Genomic DNA, 23713 nt, shown 5'->3' on the forward strand with positions numbered 1-23713 from the left:
ACTGGTATTTTATGTATTATATTTGAGGGTATAATTTTAGTAGGTTCTTCTGTAGTTCCAGAAAAAATTTAAGTGGTTTATTATGAGATTTTTTTTTTCAGGCCATAATTTTGCCACAAATACTTTAGCCAAGAGGTTAAACATATTGTGTTCTTTCACCACCTTTTATAGACCTGTATTTGTCTTGATCCAAGATAGATTTACTCTACCAACTTTTTTTTTTGGAAGCCAGTCCTAGTATCCAATAATCCTTTTCATATTGCTGGGAAACTATGTTCCTCCTGTTAACAAACGAGTGTTTTGCTTCTTAGTGATTCCCATCTTATTTAGGGAAAAGGTAGACATGGGTTTGGCTCATAACCTGTCTTCATACTGAACTTTTACTCATAGATTCCTTATTACATATAGGCATCATGGATATGTAATGTTGTAGTCCCTTTGGGTCCAGCTGTCAGAAATAATTGAAATCCATCTTCAGAACTTATTTAATAAGCTTATTTCTCCAAAGATAGAGCAAAGCAAGTAGTATCGTGTTAGTCCTAAACTTCTTTTAACATCTGACCCAAGATGGGGATGGGGGTTGGGATTGGGAGAATGGCTTCTCATAGATCTCCTAATCATTTTGGTGTCTGGTAGCACATTCATACAACAGCCTACTATACTGAAAAACTTTCAGAGTTAACAATCTGATAAAGATACATTTATGGTTCCACCTATCATAGACGATATGTCTTTGGAGATAAAAGCTATCTAGTTAGCTAGATAACTTTATGTTTAAGTTGGATTTTATCTGTCACTTTTCTTATTGTAAACATTGTTATGTGGTACGTTACTAAACTTCATCCCCAGTAGTTTGACATACTATACTAGGTAGAGTTTAGTGCCATCTTTTAGCTTAGAGATTTAAATGTTTTAGTATTAATTTCAAGAGACCCTAGTGTTACAAAATACTCTATTGGAGAAGTGATGTTTTAAGGAACCTCCTCATACTCTTAAGCTTATTCTGATCCATGACAAATATATCCTCTTTATTCCAAGATCCACAGTCATTTAAGAAAGAGATACTTTAATGTAACAGTTAGAGGCTGTAAACTATCTACTTGTTCTCTTCTTAAAGATGTTCTTATTTATTTATTTATTTAAAGGATTCTAATGATTTAGATACAGTTTATTTTTAAAATTTAGTCTGTTTCACCCTTTAGATTACCCTTAACGTATAGGATCATAGAATGTTTCACTAATTTGCCCAGCATAGAAATCAGATTTACTGCTTTTTAGCTCTCATTGAGTCTTTATGAATGAGAATTTTATTAGCAATATATCAATCCTAACATGGGATGGTTTGTGTAAAATATTTTGGCCAGTTGTTTAGAATTTTCTCCTTGAGAGTTTTCACAACTTTTGGGTAGTTGCCACTAGTCTTACTTCTTTCTAGAGATTCTTTCTGAAGAATAACCAGTCCTCAAAATCCTTCAAATAGGTTTTGTGAAGTAAATTTTGTAAAATAAGTCATCAACTCCCCAGAATTTATATGTGTTACATAAATGTGTTGAGGCTATCAGAAGGTGTTACTATACCTGTGGGATTGTTTTTTTTTAAATGACCTCCTTTGCGTGTATATGTATACTTGCTGAAAAATTTATTTTCTGAAGAGAAATTAATAACATTTACGACTGATTGATTTAGAGATTGTAGCTCATATGTGAAGTTCCTTCTTTCAGTGACGTAACTTGTATTATTCTGTGTTAAGTAGCATAACAGTGTTGGTCAGGAGTTTACTTCCTGTCTCATTACAGTTTTAAATTGTTGCCCGTAAAAGAATTCTCTTATGATTGGTAAATCATGAATATGTGCTAACATATATCAGTTTATTATTTGAGATAGAACTAACATACTGATGATAATATCATTTTAAGATTTGTGTAAACTACCATTTCCCTGAAAGAATACAGCTTGATTTGCTTGTCACTATATACTCTATACTCGAACACAAAATGGACTTTTTTATTTGCAGGGATTGGGGGAGACAAGTCAGAAATGTAAACCATGTTCTTCTTGCTACTTGAAATTATTTCTGTATTAGACTAACTTGCAGATTTTACTTATGCATGCTTGACTATTTTAATTTATCTTTTTTCTCCTTTTCTTAAAGATGATACTTGTTGATGCCACTGTTATCATCCTCCTAGCAGAAGATAGTCCTACTGAGAAAATGAGCACTTTGATCATTCAGTCTTTGAACTTTAACCTTTGACTGGAAGTGACCTATAGGCAATGAAGACTACTTCCTTTTACTGCATTTTTACTCGTGTGCATTCTGGGCGCATGTTGATCGCTGGTTCAGTCCAGGCAACTGACATGCTTTTATTAGTCATACAGTATTAATGCAGGTGTCAGGAAATGTCAAATATAATTCCATTTTTTATTTTTATTTTTTTAAGCTTTTGGAAAAGTTCCAGGTCCTCATGTATTGTGCAATAACAATGACTTCCTTGGCGGTTTTGGGACGTTCATTGCCGGCAATGGACGTTGTAACAGGAAAAATTTTCATTAACTCCTGCCACCCAATGATTAATGCATGATAGGGCCTATGAAATGAACTTATCATTATCAGTTAGAGTGGGATTATAAATAAAGTGAGGGATCCAACATTACTTTGAAAGTCACCCCAACTGCTTATATTTGGATTCTATGCACTGTGAACCTAAGGTTAACAGCATGAATTAACATGCGTCTTTAAAGGACTGTAATGAAAGATCATTGCGTATTTATTGAATTGTTTATATCTGCTGTCAAATTGTTTTGACATGGATAGTTTTCAAGTGACATTGGCAGAGAGGTACAATATGTTATCCCTATGGTGAAAATGAATTCATTTGTTGTATATAGTTCCTCAGTCTCTGAAGTAAAGGTGTGAGTAATATAGGGTATGAATGGTTTAATCAGGGCTTTATTTTGGAAGTAAGAAAAATGGCAGTGACGAGTAAACTGCTGCAGTCCATGAGTTGGGCTTGTCGTTTGTACGTTAACAGTTTTCCCCAGCAGATGACACTCTGCTACTTCCCGCTAGCCGTCAGCATGAGCCCTGCTGCCTCGACACTATTTCATTTATTTGTGTTTGGAAAATCCATAAACATTTTTGTTTGCAGTTTTGTTTCTTTTGTTATGTTAAGTCAAGTTTGAATGTTACAGTACTTTAATTGAAAAACTTTTGTCAAGTTTTTTCTTGTAAATTTTCTTTACTTGTAAGTATCATCTTGTCCTTCAATCCTGTACCCTAAAATAAGAAATACATTTTTGACAGAGGCTTAATGTTTTAACAAAAGAGTGTGGACATTTTTATTTTAAAATTTAGGCAGAAGTACACTATAGAATGGTATGTTTGCTTATTTGTTTCACACAACCATACAGTTTTGTTCTGGAGGGATTTGTTTTGTTTTGCTTTGTTTTGTTGTTATTTAAGACTGCTTACAGCTAGATAACATTTTTCTATAGAAAAAAAAAATTGTTTGAAAGGTCCAACTCTCAGTACCATGTAAGTTAAAGATACTGCAACTAGGTTCTCTTTTTAAAAAGCAATTAATGTATTTTATAAATTACCTTTTCACATATGCAAAATCTGTTTCTACTACAATGTTATTTTTACTAATGCCTATTGTTGCACTCTTTTCGACATATCCTGCAGTGAATATAATGGATCAATTTGGGCTTAAAAGTGAAAGCCAGTTGGCTAAAAGGTTTGAAATATGTACCCCAGCAAAACCATCCAATCAATAATTGGCAAAGAATATTTTAAAAATTGTTTTTAATCTCTGTATAGATGACATTTTGTAGCTTTGTACATGTTGTTAATTAAGGGCATATAATTTTACACTCTAAAAGTATAATTGTTGAACTCAGGGGTGGGTAGACTTCTAAAATATGTCTGCTGTAGAAATAACTTGAAAAAAAAGTTTAAACTATGGCCAGCCACCAAATTGTGGACACCGTTTACACTGCTGGTTAGCAACTACCAGTGTTTAAACTTAAAAAGCATTTTTGTTCTTGACTAGAGATGTACACAAATTCTCACAGTAGTCTCTATCAGTCTTATTAGTTGGCCGATTTAACCAAGACAAAAAAATGTTTTTTGGAATGCTTTGAACTACTCTTAGTTTTTAACTCCTTTTTAATATGAAAATTGCAGCTGTAAATTATGTATTTTTCATATTTTACGTAACTGCTCTAAACTACTGATTCACTTGATCATTCTCTGGGGTGGGGTGAGGGTCTCTCTCCATACTGCTGGTCCTCTTACTAAAATCCTTTTATAAAGAAATGACCTGTGACATTTATTCACCAAAGGAATTAATATACCAGGTCAAAGGTTAACAATGCTATCGTATAGATTAATAGGTCATATATAGCCTCAATTGAGTTTTTTAATACAAATAATAGTATTTTAACATACCTCTCTCTCTACATAGAGATACCGTACAATAAATTAAAATGACACAGAGGAAAGCAAAGGAAAACCAAATAATTTTGGTACATTTTATGGTTTAAGGAGAAGAAGATAGGATGAAATATCCTGAAATATAGACCATTCAAAATTTGCAATCTGGTAACACCTTATGCGTTACTTCCTTGAATTTAGGAATCATTGAAAACTCCTGTGCACTTAGATTTAATTAAGTTAATTTTAAATATAAGTTACATTATTAAAAGCATAAGATGTTTACCTGAGTCATTGCTCAAGAGAGGGCAATTAACGGCTTTGTAATAATAAAAAGAATATTTCTCTGTATTGCGTTGTTGAATGTCAGCCAGAATAACTAAGAAAATGTACATAGGAACATGGTACTTCCCTCTTCCCTGCATTCCCTCTATGAGGCACTATCTGCTGCATAGGTCTACAGAATTATACCTTCAGATTTAGGACAATACGTACTCTCTTCTTTTTTATTTATTTATTTATTTATTTTAAGGCCATTCTGGTTTGCCAAATTCTGTTACGGCAGTAGTACATTCAGTTCCTTATTTTGCATGTTTAGATCATGAACTTGGTGCCCTTTCCAAAAAAAAAAAAAGAAAAAGAAAAAAATTATGTCAAGTAGGTAATTAACGCCATAGATTTTAAAGAGAGAAACGGTTTTCAGTTTTTTAAGATAAATTTTTAAAAATAAATTTTATGGCTGTTCTCTTAAGGAATTTAATATTCATCTCTAAAGGACTTACTTGTAATGTACAAATTCCTCCTTTTTAGCTAGCAGGGAAATAAGGCTTTTTTTAAAAACCCAGAAGAAAATGCTAAAAATAGCTTTTATATAGAGTTCATCTGGAGAAAGATCTTAATACTTATTGTTTTGACTAGGTATATAAATATTTCGTATAAAGTAACTAGAATAGTTTACTACTTTTTCCCTTCAGAAATTTTAACTATATGCAAAAATATATATCATTAGATTCCTGTGGTGGATAATCATTTCTTCAGATTCTAAAACAGGTATCTAGCGACTGCTTAATTGTTCCCAGATTGCATCAAAGATGAATTGAAATGAGTAATGATATGAAAATGGTATGTAACCACATATTACTTGTTTCTGGTAATCAACTCTTATTTTTTAAAAAGCCTATTGTTTTTGAGAATTGAGGTATTTAAAAACTTGTTAAAGCTTCTTCCTAAAAATAGAAGAGAAGAGCAGGTACTGTGTGTTTAAGAAAAATTTTTTTTAAATAAAGAATTCAGTGTCACTAGTTCTAAGCCTTTATGGTTACTGCTGCCTACATTTCTCAATCTCACTTTTATTTCGTTTTTTGTACATATTTTAGCTGAATGCTTAAGATTTGTGATTGTGTACATAAGTTTATTTTCAAAAAGAGCTGAGGCTTGACCATATGAGTCTTTTCTGAGGATTCATTGTTATCAAAATCAGCTACTGCACTATTCTGTTATGCTAATGCCTTTGCATGATTAAGATCTGTGAACAAGGTATCTTTTCATCTGCACCTCCTGGCCCTAATCCTCTTTACAGTCTTTATTTTTATTCCGCCTTTATTCTTCTTCCTTCCTGCCTCCTCACAGATACCAGTGATCAGTCTTCAGTGTCCCTCTGACCTCTCAGATTTTCTCCCCTCTTCCCTCCCTTCTTTCCTTCCTTCCCTTTCCTCTCCCTTTCCCTTTCTTGAGGTTAGGAAATCTAGAGAAGGAGGATTATTAAAATTATATCAGAAAAAAATTTTAATAAAAAGATTCTATCCTACAAATAAAATAATTTCTGATACCTAATCTTAGTCCATCAGTAGATGGCTAAATTTGTTGAATAATTGACTACTTGATAAATAAGCTGTTGTTAGCTGTAACTTAGTTCTTAAATAGTGATATTGAGGGAATTTCATTTACTTTTTGGATGTGACTCTCTCAAAGCCTAATTATTGCCCAAATGAATTCAATTACTTATTTTGGTGAAAGTGTTTTTCCATTTAAGTTTCTAAACCATTTTGAGACTTGGAGCTATGTTTTAAAAATAATAATTTGTGGGAGACTTTTACTTTCTCAGCATAAATTAAAGACAGGTTTATATACATCATTATCATTAGAGGCCCGTGGAATCTAAACATGTACTTCAAACTCAGATCTCTGTCCTTCAAGTTGAAATTCTGGTTCTGACTATGGTCCTGATAATTGAGATGTTTATTGTGACTTTAATTCTCAAATGTTAGCATTGGGACCTATGGTTGGGGATGAATCTCCAAAATTATTACATGAATATCTTTCTTATGAAAAGTTTGTTGTTAATAAAACTGTGATATCTGAAGCCATTCTGAATATGTGGAAGGAATGTCTGAATAGAAGCCAGTACAGTACGTCTTCACAAACCTAAAGAACTCGAGTTTTGCAAGTTGAGCGCAGTTGATTGGGAAAGGAGAAATAGTTCTTGTTCTATTTCTTGGCACGTACACCATCAGGGTTTTGAGAAAAGTTTGCTCCCACAGTAATTCTCAGCTGTTTTCTCAAAGGCAAAAGCACGGTTTCAAAACTCACTGGGCTGTGGCTTGTTAGATGTGACTTCACTTGTCAGATTTCCTGACGCATCAAATTACTGAATAATCTTGCCTCTCTAATTAAAAACCTGAAACAGGACGAATAAAGAACTTGGTAGATTGTGTCAGATAACCCTGGAAATGCAGGTCTCTTCATAGTTAATCACAGATTGTTTACATAATGCAAACTGATTGTCAGGCTCCAGGAACATAGTTATTTGAATAGATTATTAGGTCAGTTATCTAGTAGCCAAGAATTAGGTGCATGTTCAAGTCATAATGGATATGTTATTTTTAGTTGGTACCATTTTTCTCTGAATATTCAGAAATATAGATTGTGCATTTTATTAATAGGAATGGAAGCTCATGCTTGAAGATTTGCATAGGGCGGATGTATGTATTTTATAAAATCAAGTTGTACAATATGTAAAGCTACTGCTTTTTAAATAGAATATAAATGTTGACAGATAAATATATTATATATTTTTAAATACATGTATCGAACTTTTGTTAGTTGAATACAAACTACATTGTGTGCTTTATGGAATTCAGTAACTTTTAATAATAAAGCAGTTGTCATTGATTTCTTTTTCTGTAGACTTCAATGCTAAATTGGATAGATATTAAACCTTTTTGTAGTTTATGATAATGTGAAAATTTATATAATAGTTCCTCTTTATAAAAGACTGTGATCTTGAAAGGATTATGGAAATAGTAACATGTTCATTTCCAAAATGAATACAACAGAATGAAGATAGTCACTGAAGCCACTTGGTTTTTTATTTAAAGATGATCTTTGCTTAGTAGTGTAACCTAGTGTATTTTAGTGGTTCTTCATGCTTTAACTGAGTCCTGATAAAAGACTGGGCATTTTCAGAAAAGATGGAATTGAGACTGGAGCACTTGCTCAGAGTTACCATGACTCTGATGCTCCTGAGCTTCAAGTTGTACGATTCATGAGGACATGCTTTTCCCAAGTATACAAACAGATCAACTAGCTTACATAAATGACTGACTCCTGAAGCTATGAGAAGAGAGAAGGAGGTAAGCAGAAGGGCATATCTCCACATCTCAGTTATTCCTGGCAGGAAGAGATTCAGTATGTCCTGCTGCTATTCTAAGTTTTCTTTTCACAGGGGATCTACTTACCCAGGAGCGCTGTACTCCTCACTGGGGCAGCTGTACTACTGTAAAGCTCTCTTAGCCCAACAAGCTGTTTCTGCAAGCCCTAAACAACTAGATTAGTAGCTGGTTAGATAGATGCAGGGTTCATCTTTCTTTGTACTTTGATGGCACTCTCTCCTTTCATTATAATCCTTAAAATAATTTCTACCTCCGACAGAAGGTATAACTTTTCTTCACTGGTTTAAGCTACTGTGGGTAAGTGGTTTTGTTGAAACCCTCCCTATATTCCACAGTACTTTACATACTAACGTAACACATGGCAAAATTAAACATGAACTGAATAAAAGGGTCAAATAAGGAAAGCTGAAATAAGGAAGTAAGGTGGAGAATATCTTCTCATACGTGTAGTTGATCAAGGACCTAATGTGGGTAGATATATATCATCAGGCAAGACCCTAATGTGGTTGGCTATATCCTGCAGAAAAGGCAACTTAACGTGAAAAATTTCTTATCTCCACTCTCAGCCCCCCAAATGCCTCTTTCTTTTATCTTTTTTTTTTGCGGTACGCGGGCCTCTCACTGTTGTGGCCTCTCCCGATGCGGAGCACAGGCTTCAGACGCACAGGTTCAGCGGCCATGGCTCACGGGCCCAGCCGCTCCGCGGCATGTGGGATCTTCCCGGACCAGGGCACGAACCCGTGTCCCCTGCATCTGCAGGCGGACTCTCAACCACTGCGCCACCAGGGAAGCCCTCTTTTATCTTTCATATGGTGGGGTTTTTTTAACTTTTTTTTATTGGGGTATAGTTGCTTTACAGTGTTGTGCTAGCTCCTGCTGTACAGCTAAGTAAACCAGCCATATGTATACACATATCCCGTCCCACCCAGGTCACCACAGAGCACCGAGTAGAGTTCCCCATGCCATTACAGCAGGTCCACTAGTTATCTGTTTCATACCCAGCGGCGCATATATGTCAATCCCAATCTCGCAATTCATCCCACCCCCTCTTCCCCCGCTGGTGTCCACACGTTTGTTCTCTACATCTATGTCTATTTCTGCTTTGCAAATAGGTTTATCCGTACCATTTTTCTAGATTCCACATATATGCGTTAATGTACGATATTTGTTTTTCTCTTTCTGGCTTACTTCACTCTGTATGACAGTCTCTAGGTCCATCCACGTCTGTACAAATGACCCAATTTCGTTCCCTTTTATGGCTGAGTAATATTCCATTGTGTGTACGTATGTATGTATATATGTGTGTGTGTGTATGTGTGTGTGTATGCCACATCTTCTTTATCCATTCCTCTGTTGATGGACATTTGGGTTGCTTCCATGACCTGGCTATTGTAAATAGTGCTGCAGTGAACATTGGGGTGCATGTATCTTTCTGAATTATGGTTTTCTCAGGGTATATGCCCAGTAGTGGGATTGCTGGGTTATATGGTAGTTCAGTTTTTAGATTTTTAAGGAACCTCCATACTGTTCTCCATAGTGGCTGTATCAATTTACATTCCCACCAACAGTGCAAGAGGGTTCCCTTTTCTCCACACCCTCTCCAGCGTTTATTATTTATAGATTTTTTGATGATGGCCATTCTGACTGGTGTGAGGTGATACCTCGTTGTAGTTCTGATCTGCCTTTCTCTGATAATTAGTGATGTTGAGCATCTTTTCATGTGCTTCTTGGCCATTCATATGTCTTTTTCTGTTATAGTTAATTGCATTCCTATCCAACTTAGTTATCAAAATGAAGAATCTAACACTATTTACTAGTCCTCTCAGACATTTTTCCGTCCTGTTGAGCCTACGTTCAAACCATCTCTGGAATTTCTTCCCCTTTTCTCCAGTCCCCTTGTCATTATGACATCACTGCCTGGTCCCGATGTTCCGTGGCTGCTCTTCAGCCCTCCACATACCTTGTTCCGTAAGCAACAGTGCCACAAGACCACCTGTACTTTGCTGATGTTCTCCGCTGTTCCTAGAATGTTCATTTTCTGCTTTTCTACCTGCAAGGTCCAGTTCAGATGTAGTTATAAAGTTACCGTCTTTGTCCTTCCCTCTTTACCCCCTACCAGTCTTCTATCTGGAACTCATTACACTGGGATAATGTCTCAGTTGTGTTTGTGTATCCAGCATGTGGCACACAGTATATAAGCTTTTTTTTTTTAATATTTATTTATTTATTTGGGTGTGTTGGGTCTTAGTTGCCACATAAGCTTTTAATAAATGTTAGTTGAATTAACCTGATTGTGCTTGTATTTCTATCCTAGCTTTTTCAAGAAACTTAGGCACTAGCAATTTTGAAACATAACATCTAAACCAAACCACCATCTGTGTGAAATGTTATAGCAAGACACCCTACCCTTCCTGTCCCAGAGAATTTGAAAAAAATTGCTTTAAAGTAAGTCATTTGTCATCCTTAATAGGTTTTGCTTTCTTTTATAAAATGCTTTCTCTGAGGGAAATTGCTTGAATGTATTCACAAATTAAGAATATAATTGTTTTAAACTAAATATATCTGAGGGACTCTGAGATCAATAAAGGTAAACCTGACACTAAGGTTAAAAATGGACATTAAGCAAATACTTAGTGATGACCTCTCCTATACCAAGAAGGATGGCAGATGAGAGAAAGCATATATCTTCCAAAGGCCTATGATAAGGGCGATAAGAAATAGATAATACAACAGTGACGATCCTGAAGGGGTACAGATAAGTGGCAGTTTCTGATAATTAGAGGAACACGTTGTTTGCAAAAACTGTTGTCATGACTTGAAAAATACAAACTTTGTGGATGGGTTCTAGGCAAGCACAAAGGTGACAAAGTACTTTCAAAGCTCTAGGACAAGACTTGTATGAAGGTCAGCCCAGAGGATGAGGTGTCTGGTTCAGAGACTAGGGGAGCAGAAGCCAAAGGCCAAATGATAGAGGGCTTTACGAGTCAGGGTAAGATTGAAATGGATTTTTCAAAGTTTCCACTAAACAAAGAGGTGAGCCTAGCACTCAGAGATGCCTCTGTTCTCAGGGCATTTGTCAGTTGGGAGAGAATTAGGAAACTGAGCCATTGTGTGGGCGATATCACAGGGAAGTTTGCCCAGAAAACAAAGCCCAGGGTATGCCCCAAATGAGTCTGAGTCACTATACCAACATCCTACCCATCAAAACTAACTTAAAGAGGGCGGGCCCGGTTTCCTGGGAGCCCAGCTGGCCGGGCTAGTCCTCCAGCAAAAAAAAAAACCTAAAAGCCACAACCTGGTAGAATTCCACTCCCAGAGTAAAGGTCACTTGAGGAAACAGCCCTGATTCAGACTTGCACCCTGGAGTGGTTTGGGGAATGTCAGGCTGTGGACCTAGATTAAGAAGAGGTCCGTGACCGGCCGTGTCCTCAGGAGGTGATCAGAAGCAACTGAAACTCCTCTCTGGAGAAAGCTATTCTCTTCGTAGACCGCAAATTATTCCTCCAAGGGATTTATTTCAATACAGTGATCAGTACACAAGGACTATCTGGGAAACAGGACATCGTGATAAAAAAACAGAAACAGCAGACTTAGAAAGCATTGGAGGTATGCGGTAGGGAGTGACTGCTCTGCATGCCACACTGTGTTGGGAGTTTCTCAAGAACAAGAACCTGTCTTGTTCAACTTTATACTCATTCAAATATTGAGTGCCTCCTGGGTCCCAAGGAGCTTATGATCTGGCAGGGAAGGACAGTGGTGTCATAGGGTAATAAGAGAATGCTGAGTGAGCATCACAGCAGGACCAATCACAAAGTAGATAACTAATAAGAACCTACTGGGGGCTTCCCTGGTGGTGCAGTGGTTGAGAGTCCACCTGCCGATGCAGGGGACACGGGTTCGTGCCCCGGTCCGGGAAGATCCCACATGCCGCAGAGCAGCTGGGTCCGTGAGCCATGGCCGCTGAGCCTGCGCGTCCGGAGCCTGTGCTCCGCAACGGGAGAGGCCACAGCAGTGAGAGGCCTGCGTACCGCAAAAAAAAAAAAAAAAAAACCTACTGTATAGCACAGGAACTCTACTCAATACTTTGTAACGACCTATACAGGAAAAGAATCTATTAAAAGAATATATATGTATATATATACACATATGTACAGCAGAAACAAATGATTTACATTGTAAATCAACTATATTCCAATAAAAATTAACTAAAAAAAAAAATAAAACCAGGAGCAATCAAAGCTGACGGAGTCTGGAGAGAATTCCAGCGGGAGTGGAGAGTATTTGCCAGGCGTATGAGATAAAGCACACAGCAAATGCAAAAACCCAGGGTGAGAGAGAACAGTGTTTGTAGCATTCAATTGGGATGAGGGAATGGTAGAAATAAGAGATAAAACTAGAGCTAGAACATGAGAGACCAGGTTATAGAGTTTTGATTTTATCTTATGGGCATTAGTGACTGACAGATTTGCACTTCAGAAAAATTACCTTGGCCACAGGTTGGAGTGTGTTTGGAAAGGTCACAAAACTGGCAGAGAAAACAAGAGGCTTAATCCAGACAACAGGTGATGCTGACGTGAATTGATTGCAAAGTATTGGCATAAATATAGACATACACATCAATGGAACAGAAGGAAGAGTCCAAAGGTAGGGTCAGTTGATTTTCAACAGAGATTCCAGGGCACTTTTAGAAGAAGAGAATATTCAACACGTCGTACTAGAACATTTGAAGAGCCACTTGCAAAAAAGAAAAATCCCACCTCATACCATATACAAACATTAACTCCAGATGAATCATAGACCTAAATTAAGAGTAAAAACTGTGAAACTGCTTTAAGAAAACGAGAAAATCTGACATCTTGAATTTGGCAAAGATTTCTTAACTATGACACAAATTATTGAAAACAATTGATAAAAGAAGATGCTCAACATCGCTAATTACCAGAGAAATGCAAATCAAAACTACAATGAGGTATCACCCCACACCAGTCAGAATGCCATCATTAAAAAGTCCACAAACAGTAAAAATGCTGGAGAGGGTGTGGAGAAAAGGGAATCCTCCTACACCGTTGGTGGGAATGTAAATTGATACAGTCACTATGGAAAACAGTATGGAGGTTCCTTAAAAAAGTAAAAATAGAGTTACCATATGATTCAGCAATCCCACTCCTGGGCATATATCCAGAGAAAACTCTAATTCAAAAAGATACGTGCACCCCAGTGTTCATAACCCCACTGTTTACAATAGCCAAGAAATGAAAACAACCTAAATGTTCATCGACCGAGGACTGGATAAAGAATATGTAGTGTTTACACACACACACACACACACACACACACACACACACACACACACACACACACACACACACACACACACACACACACACACACACACACACACACACACACACACACACACACACACACACACACACACCACAATGGAATATTACTCAGCCATCAAAAAGAATGAAATAACACCATTTGCAGCAACATGGATGGACCTGGAGGTTATCATGCTAAGTGAAGTAAGACAGAGGAAGACAAATATATGATAGCATTTACATGGAATCTAAAATATACAAATGAAATTTACAAAACAGAAACAGACCCATAGACAGACATAGAAAACAAACTTATGGTTACCAAAGGGGAGAGGGTGGGGGGAGGGATGGATGGATGCAGAAGATGTGGTGTATATATATACACAATGGGATACTACTCCACCCTAAAAAGGAATGAAATTTTGCCATTTGCAACAACATGAACAAACTTGGAGGGTTTTATAAGTGGAATAAGTCAGACAGAGTAACACAAATACTGTATGTTATCACTTATATGTGGAATCTAAAAAATAAGACTAGTGAATATAACAAAAGAGAACAGACTTACAGATACAGAGAACAAACTTGGTTACCAGTGGGGAGAGGGAAGGGGAAAGGGGCAAGATGTGGATAAGGGATTAAAAGATACTACTATGTATAAAATAAGCTACAAATTGTATGGCACAGGGAATATAGCCAATATTTTTTAATACCTACAAATGGAGTATAGTCTTTAAAAATTGTGAATTAATATGTTGTACACCAGAAACTTACATACTGTTGTAAATCAGCTAAACCTCAATAAAAAAATAAATCAGATAAGGGTTTGCCAGAGGGTATGGAGCAGTGGGAACAGGCATGAATAAACTTTCGGAGGTGATGGATATGTTCTTTATCTTGATTATCTTGATTTCACAGATGTGCATGTATATAATTATATATATACACACATATGTATGTATATATATGTGTGTATGTGTATATAAACTCATTACACACTTTTTTCTTTTGTTCTACATTGCACACTTTAAATAATTTTAGTTCATTTAACATCTTACCTCAATTAAACAGAATTATGAGGCTTTCAAGTAAAAGATAAAGGATGATGATGGCCTAAAACAGAGTATGAGAACGTAGACACATTTAACTGTAATCAACTTGCTCAGAATCACAGCTGAAAAGTGATAGAGCTTGAATTTAAACCGGAGTGACTGACTCCAAAATTTCATGCCCTCAGTCAATATGCTTATACTTCGAATGAACCCCCCCCCATATTCTTGGGTTGGACAACTGAGTAGAGAGCTGTGACCTTCACCGAAACACAAGGAGGAGAAGCAGATTTGGGAGAGGAGATATGTTTATATTCCCCATAGCACCAAGTATGGTAGCTTATATAGTCAATTACTGAGAGGAGATGCAAGCTGAAGTTTTTAGGTGACAATGATAATGAAATATTTAGTGTGCTATTTTCTTAGTTCATGAGCTATTGCCTATTGTCAAAAAGCTGGAAAGGAATTTAATATTTTCTAGTCCAGTAAGCTAACCAAATGAATTATTTCTCAATGTCTTTGAAGCGATCACTCCTGACTACCTTCACTGATGGGAATTAACCTAACTCAGACAATTATTGCACTTTTGAATAAACCTTATTATTAACAAGTTATTTCTTCCGAACTGAAATCTGTCTCCATGTTGGACTGATTTGTGTTGAAATCTTTACTCCCAGTACTTCAGAATGTGACTGTATTTGGAAATAGAGTGGTTGCAGATACAATTAGTCGGTGAGATCCTACTGGCGTAGGGTGGACCTTAATCCAATATGAGTGGTGGTGTTCTACGATTGGAGAAGACCCAGAGACACACACGGGGAGAACACCAAGGATTGCCGGGAACCACCAGAAGGTGGAAGAGGCAGGGAAGGAGTCTTCCCTAGGGCCTGTGGAGAGAGCACGATCCTGCTGACAGCTGACGTTGGACTTGTAGCTCCAAAACTGTGACAGAATAAACACCATCCAGTTTGTGGTCATTTGTTACAGCAGCCCTAAGAAACTAATACACACTGCTCACCTCTTTTTTCTAGTTCTGCCATCTGGAGACACATAGACTTAATCCTAGTCCCTTCTCCAGATGTTTCCAAATGTTTTGAGAACATATTTCTCTTTCAGGAAAACATCTCCCCCACTGGTATTTTACATGACACATTTTCATATCCTTTCGTCATTCTTTTGTAGGGTCAAGATTTTCAAGGATGCTTTGAAGTGTGGTAACCAGAATTGATCTTACTCCTTCAAATACTCTGATAGACAGAGAGAATGGAATTTACTCTCTGGTTTAGGTCAGAGAATTTTTAAGCTGTTTCTCACAGCTCTAGGAATTCCTTGGAGGTACCTCAGGGACACACTTGAATATATTTCATATTGATGTTCTGCATATGTTTGCGTTAGGAGAAAGGGTTTGCTGTTTAGAACAAATTTGAAAAACACTGGTTTAGACACTGCTTTTAGTAACACCTGTGACTGAATTCACTTTTTTGGGCAGCCACATCACACATGATTTTGATTGGTAAAGCTATGTTTTTCATTTTGCTTATATCTGTATAGGTTTTTTTTTTTTAATTATTATTATTGTTTGGTCCCAAGTAAAGTATGTTACTTATTTGTGTAAGGCTTCATCTTGTTTAGTCCTGCCATTCTATTGAGCCTTGTGTTTTTTGTTTTCTTTTTCCATCTTGCAGCATACTCTCTGCCTCCTTTTCAGTATCACCTTGAAGCATTTGTTCTACCTCTTTTGATGTTTAAAACAAGCAAAGGACAGCAGCTTACAGAATCCTATTTAGTATCTGTAGCTCAGTGTATTCTTTAAACTACTATCTAATACTTTTCTGTCACACATTAAACTATCACCACTCAGGCCATATTTCTCTCTAGCTTTATCAAAGAAAGGAGATGCCGGTTTTCTGGGGCAACTTGTGTTTGGTGAGTTTATGCTGGTTCAAAATGATCAGTCCTTTGGTTTCTATTTGAATTACTAAATTCTACATATTGCCAGGCAATTTCTGATCTATTGAAATGTACACATTCCACTCTAAAAAATGTATCTCGAGTAACCAAAAGGTGAGTGTGTCACCACGGGGGTGCACTGCTCCCATCTCCCTTTGTGAAACAACTTGCTGGTCAGGTGCAAGCAGTGCAGTTAGCTGGTATCCACCAACTGTAGCCTTTCAGGGATAATCTGCCTCTGTTTTTAGAGCCAGTCACCCTTTTCCCAAGCATCCCCCAGCCAGTAACTGAGCATGTGGAAGCCTGGCCCCTTCAGCTCAAAGTGGGACTTCTCTAACAAGTAATCCTTGCTCTAGGTCGTCCCATTAGGGTGGTGAGACTTTGTCAGATCTGCCTCTCTGCATCTCGTGCTCTCCCTACCCAAATCTGCTTCCTGCTCCCTTTCCCTTCCCAGGTTTCAGATCTGCATCATGGCTTGGTTTTCCCAGCCCCATCCGTCTTTATCTTTCAAGCACTACACAACCCCCTCCCCTCAACAAACCTCTCACACCCCTAACTCAGTGTCTGCTTCCTGCACAACCCGAATCAACAGAGTTGGCACTGGGTGTTGTCAAGAAGATGATCAGATGGAGTTTTGCGACCCAGTCCCTCACTCGCCCTGACAATGAGGTGGTGACTTGGAAGAATGTTCCATTGGAGAAGACTGCCTTGGACAGTACAATGGTTCAAGCCTTTGGAAAATATGAGAGAACAATGAATATAAGGACGATGGAATTGGCTGGTTGTTACTAGATTGTGTTGACCTCTGTCTTGGTCAATTTGGGCTGCTGTAACAAAATCCCATAGATGAGTGGATGAAACAACAGAAATTAGTTTCTCACAGTGTTGGAGGCTGGGAACTCTAAGATCAAGGTGTTGGCAAAGTGGATTTCATTCTGAAGCCTCTTCTGGTCGGCAGCTGCCGTCCTCTGCTCACATGATCTCGTCTTCATGAGCTCACAGAGAGACAAAGAGAGAGCTCTGAGAACATCACAGCCTGCGGGATCTCAGTTCCCCGACCAGGGATTGAACCTGGGCCATGGCAGTGAAAACCCAGAATCCTAATCACTAGGCCACCAGGGAACTCCCTATAATATGGTATTATTAACAGTAATCATGCTGTACATTAGACCCCCAGAACTTATTCATCTTACTGGAAGTTTGCACTCTTTGACTAAACTCTCCCCATTTCCCCTACCTCCAGCCCCTAGTAACCACCAACATTCTGCTCTCTGTTTCTATGAGTTCAGCTTTTTTATATTCTACATTTGAGTGATATCATATCATATACAGTATTTGTTTTTTTCTGTCTGACTTATTTCATTTAGCATAATGCCCTCAAGGTCCATCCCTGTTGAAGCAAATGGCAAGATTTCCTTTTTTGTTTTGGGTGGAAAAGATTCCATTATATATATATATCTCTCTCACAATTTCTTTGTCCATTCATCTATAGAGGGACATTTATGTTGTTTCCACGTCTTGGTGATTGTGAATAATGCTACAGTGATCATGGGAGTGCAGATATGTCCTTGAGATCCTGATTTAATTTCCTTTGGATATATACCCAGAAGTGGAATTGTTGGATCATGTGGTAGTTCTATTTTTTATCTTATTTTTTAAATAAATTTATTTATTTTTTATTTATTTTTTGCTGCGCTGGGTCTTTGTTGCCGCATGCAGTCTTTCTCTAGTTGCGGTGAGCGGGGGCTACTCTCCGTTGCAGTGCGCGGGCTTCTCATTGCAGTGGCTTTTCGTTGCAGAGCATAGGTTCTAGGCGTGCAGGCTTCAGTAGTTGTGGCACACAGCCTTAGTAGTTGTGGCACACAGGCTTAGTTGCTCCACGGCATGTGGGATCTTCCTGGACCAGGGCTCGAACCTGTGTCCCCTGCATTGGCAGGCAGATTCTTAACCACTGTGCCACCAGGGAAGCCCCTTCTTGAGGATTTTTATATCTGTATTCATCAGTGATGTTGGCCTGTAGCTTTATATCTTGTAGTGTCCTTATCTGGCTTTAGTATCAGGGTAATGCCGGCCCCGTAAAATTGAGTTTGGGAGTATTCCCTCTTCAATTTTTGGAAGAGTTTGAGAGGATCAGCATTAATTCTTCTTTAAATATTTAGTAGAATTCACCAAAGAAACCATTTGGTCCCAGGTTTTTTTTTTTTTGGTTGGGAGACTTTGGTTACTGAACCAATCTCCTTACTCATTATTGATCTGCTCAGATTTTCTATTCCTTCATGATTCAAGTCTTGGCAGGTTATATGTTTCTAGGAATTTAACCATTTCTCCTAGTTTATTCAATTTGTTGGCATATTATTCTTAATAATACCCTACCCATATCTTGCCCCTCCCCCTCCCTCTCTCCTTTAGTTTGTTCTCTTTATCTGTAAGTCTGCTGCTTATTTTGTTATATTCACTAGTTTATTATTTAGATTCCTCATAAGTGATAGCATACAGTATTTGCCTTTCTCTGACTTATCTCACTAAGCATAATACCCTCCAAATTCATCCATGTTGTTGCAAATGGCAAAATTTCATTCTATTTTTATGATTGAGTAGTATTCCATTTTGTGTGTGTGTGTGTGTGTGTGTGTGTGTGTGACATCTTCTTTATCCATCCATCTGTATATGGACACTTAGTCTGCTTCCATATCTTGGCTATTGTAAATAATGCTGCTGTGAACATTGGGGTGCATGTATCTTTTCTAATTAGAGATATATACCCAGGAGTGGAATTTCTGGGTCATATGGTAGTTCTATTTTCAGCTTTTTGAGGAAGCTCCATACTGTTTTCCACAGTAGCTGCCCCAATTGACATTTCCACCACCAGTGTACATGGACTCCCTTCTGTCTACATCCTAAGGAGTCTTAATTATTGTAATAACGGTCTAGATTTGCAGCTGAAGGGGCTTGAACTTCAGAGAATTCTGGAGATGTTTAGAACATAGAGCCCCAAAGGAGTAAAACAGAAGCAACCAATGAGAATATTGCTCATTATATTATCATTAAATGAAAGCGAGAGTAAACCTAATAATGTACAGCATAGTGACTATAGTTAAAAATAATGTATTATGTACTTGAAATTTGCTAAGTGTAAATCTCAAGTGTCTCTCACACACACACACACACACACACACACACATACAAATGGTAACTATGGGAGGTTATAGATATGTTAATTAGTTTGGTTGTGGTAATCATTTCACAGTGTATACATATCAATGTATCAGAACATCACATTGTACACCTTAAATATATAACATTTTATTTGTCATAAATAAATGCAAGAATGGGTGAACAGGAGGCTGAGCTTGATAAAATGTGGTCAGCTTGATAAAATTACATGACTTGTCATGTTTTCAGACAAGAAACACTATTTAGACCCAGGACCCATGGACTGTAAGGCTGGTTCCAGCCCCCAGAGGAAGAAACCTGCAGCACCATGTCAAGTAGCCCCTATAACGATGCTCCCAGTTCTTCACCGAAGTTACCTACAGTTAGTTAGTCAGGTGATTATACAGTGAGGAAAGGAGGATGCCCAGACATTTCTTGGACTGCTGGACAGAAGAAGCCTGAAATGCCATCATGGCTCCCCTATCAGAGAGGTCATACATGGGGGGGTCAGGAAATAATAGGGTCCTTGGCAACTTCTAGCTTACAGTGGGTCCACTGGGTCTGTGACCCTGCTCTGTGGTTACTCCCCCATACCTGGATGTATACCTGGGATTGACTTAGATGGCAGTTGAAGTAAACCTTATACGAGTCCATCAGGAGTGGTGCAGTCAAAGCCACCATATTGGCTAAGGCCAAGAGGAAGCCCCTGCTACTGTCCCCCACCACTTGGCCAAAGTAGAATGTCTTTTTTAAAAGTCACAAACTTCTTCAGCCAAGATGAAGTAGCCAGGATCAATTTAAAGAAGTAAAAGAACAGAAAAGCATGGAAAGAACTAAAAAGCTAGATGAAATGTATGAAACCATGGTTTCCAAAACATGGACTCTCAGGCAAGAAAGGAAGTGGCCCTGAGAGAAGGGAAACGGATGTGGCAAACCCTACACACTCAGCACAGCTTTCTGCCTGGCGAGTGTTTCCAGGCTGCTGTGCAGAGAGGGGAGCCAGGTGGAGCCCAGCAGCCTCCTGATGTGAGGAGACAAAGCTGGAAGGCAGGGGAGGCCCAGGGTAGCGAGAGTTGTCAGGTCCAAGCTCTGGGGAGCAGAAGCACCGTGGAGAGAGCTCCAGTACCACTTGCTGGTGGCAGCCAGCAAGTCCTCAGCGTGTGAGGAGCCCATCTGGGGCTGGGGAAGGAACGGCCCAAAAAGAGCAACTCCCAGAGATCATGAAAAGCTGGGACGAGTTTGTGTTCTCACCAGCCAGAGTGGAAAACCCTGTAATTTCTGGGCATAGGGTGGAATATTCAAGAGAGCATTGCTTAAGTAGTGAGGAAAAATGAATCCCAAACTCTGTGCCCGCCACAAAAAGCCCAGAAGGCAAGTGCCAAGAGGATCAAACTCTTTCCAAGCAACTTCACTGCGTTACAGAACAAAGCCTAGAATATTTGTAGAAATATATATGTGTGTGTTCTCATTATTCTCATTTTGATGCTCCCGGAATTACATCTGTAGCTCAGTCTTCCTCTATTCACAAAGCTGAACAGATTTTCATGAGCTCGTGGATGCTGCCCAGCGACGGAAGAGATAATGTTTTATATCTCTGTCTCTTTAAGAAAAAATTATAACTTCTTTCACTATAGCATTGCTGAGTGTTAAATCAATTCAACTCAGTCTCCTTCCAGTAAGATTTGGAATGGAGCCAGAATTCATATTTTAGGGGAATAAAGCTCTCCCAGACGATTCTGACACAGAGCCAGAATCATCTGAGGATGACTGGTTTAACGCATTTCCAAGTTTCTTAGGTTATGAGCAATGTTATTTCTCCTTCTTTTCCAGAAGGACAGAGACAAAGTAATTTTCAGCTGTAACTCAGTATCAGGAGTGTAAATACTTGTCTGGGAGAATAACACAACAAGGGAACAACAACAATATGTACAAACTTTAATTCTCTTGCAGAAAGAGAGGAAGTTATTTAAACTGCTAACTAAAAATTAAGAGGAAATACAATTCCTATTTAGAATAAATATGGGATTTTAGTTGAGAGAATTGTTTTGAGATCAGTGACAAATCTCCCCAGTCATCAAAAAGGAATTTCAGATTATTTTTACACTTGATCTTAGCCAAAAGTCTGAGAAGCAATTCAGATAATTTTTAATGTTTGCAAACATCCTTCCCATTTCTCCATGTTTCAAGCTAGACCCGGGCTTTGTATTAGGGCTATTTCTGTTTGCAAGTAAAACTAACTTAAGCTAAAAGGGATTAGTTGGTTTATAAAACCAGAGCATCAGAGGTGGCACTGGCTTCAGAAAAGCTGGAAACAGGGCTCAAAGGTGGTGGTAGTCAGGGCTCTGTCTTCCCCTCCCAGCTCTGCTTGACTTTTATTCTACAAATTCTCCCCAAATGGTGAGCAAGAAGGTCACTGACAGCTATACTTCCCAGCTTTGCAGCACCAAGAAAACCCTTTCCCAGTGTTTGTAAAGCCATCTTAAAGTGGACTCTGCTTGTTCTTTTTTGGATCTTATGTCTGCAACACCCCTCAGTCATCACTGAGCCTGGGGGTACCGGGTACTTTGACAAGTCTGGGTCTCATGGCTGCCCCTGTGGCAGTGAGTTTACAGCCCCATCAGGACCACGTGAAATTGGCAAGGAGTATCCCAACACAATGAGAATGAGGTTGGGGTACTGAATGGGCAGAAGACATCTACCTACAACGGTCCACTGCAGGATGTTCGTATTGCCCAAATGGCAGATAGCAGATTGCCATTTGTGTGTGTACTTATCTAAAATATTCCAACCTGTGAGGTTGTGTATGAATATAAAATATCTGGCGAGTGGGGAGAGACGTAGCAGCTGAGGAAAGCCCTGCCATCCAGGTTTCAGTGGCTTATGTCTAAGCTTTTTTTTTTTTTTCCAGGTATAATTGACATATTATTAGTTTCAAGTGTACAATATACGGTTCGATATTTGTATATATTGTATATATTCCAAAAGGATAAACACAAAAGGTCTGGTTAATATCCATCAGCACACATATTTACAAATTATTTTTCTTGTGATGAGAAATTTCTAAGATTTACTCTTTTAGCAGCTTTCAAATGTACAACACAGTATTATTAACTATAGTCACTGTATCGTACATTACATCCCCAGGACTTGTTTTATAACTGGAGGTTTGTACCTCTGGACCCCCCCTTCACCCATTTTGCCTACCCCACCTCCTCCCCGCCCCCAGGCAACCACCAATCTGTTCTCTGTCTGAGTTTGGGAATTTTTTTTCGTTTTCTTTTTTAGACTTCAAATATAAGTGAAATTACATATTTGTCTTTCTCGCTTATTTCACTTAGCATAATGCCCTCAAGTTCCATCCATGTTGTCACAAATGGCAAGGCTTCCTTCTTTTTTATGGTTCAATAATATTCCATTGTGTATATGTATATATACCACATTTTCTTTAGCCCACTTTTCCCACATTTCTACACTTCCCCTAGGCCTTTTGTACCTTATATGAGCATTTTTTCACTATTGGAAAGAAAATAAATATTTGCTAAGTGATGCTTAAATGGCAATGGAAAGCTATTTTTTTTTCTTTTATTATGTTTGTTGGGACTCAATCTACTCAACTTGACAGAGTAAAACCTGCTTTCTGGCATTTTGTTAACAAAGTCAGTATTAACCTATATTTTATCATCAATTGTATTTTCTATTGAGGAATGTTTGAAAGATATTGATAAGAGACATCGTAAGAGGTATTGATAAGAGATGTTTCATAGAGATATTCATTGTATATTTTAGAGGTAAATTATATGTATTTGTCCTCAATTCACTTGAATTCTACTATTTAAAACGATGCATATGGGACGTCCCTGGCTGTCCAGTGGTTGGGACTCCACGCTTCCAATGCAGGAGGGGTGTGGTTTTGATCCCTGGTCGGGGAACTAGGATCCCGCATGCTGTGTGGTGAGGCCAAAAAAAAAAAAAACAAAGAGAATGGTTAGGTGTCTAATACACAAACACATTTATGATTACCATTATGGGATATAAATGATATATTAAGTTGCATAATGATTTAAGTTCCATTCAAGCAATAGATTTGAAGGTAAAAATGGTATGACATATAAAGTTCCTGTATGTAATATG

The 23713-nt window shown here is 38.1% G+C and overlaps 1 protein-coding gene across 1 annotated transcript in view; it reads left to right on the top strand.

The window, feature by feature from the left end:
- UBE2W (ubiquitin conjugating enzyme E2 W) overlaps positions 1-7600 on the top strand; it is a 75814-nt gene extending 68214 nt beyond the window's left edge. Inside the window, exon 6 of the mRNA XM_082674833.1 lies at positions 2153-7600. Within this exon, the coding sequence (XP_082530959.1) occupies positions 2153-2166 (14 nt within the window). The 3' untranslated portion in view covers positions 2167-7600. The remainder of the gene's footprint in view (positions 1-2152) is intronic.
- The last annotated feature ends 16113 nt before the right edge of the window (positions 7601-23713 follow it).

This window comes from Grampus griseus, assembly GCF_964374135.1.
Source record: "Grampus griseus genome assembly, chromosome: 17".
Lineage (NCBI taxonomy): Eukaryota > Metazoa > Chordata > Mammalia > Artiodactyla > Delphinidae > Grampus > Grampus griseus.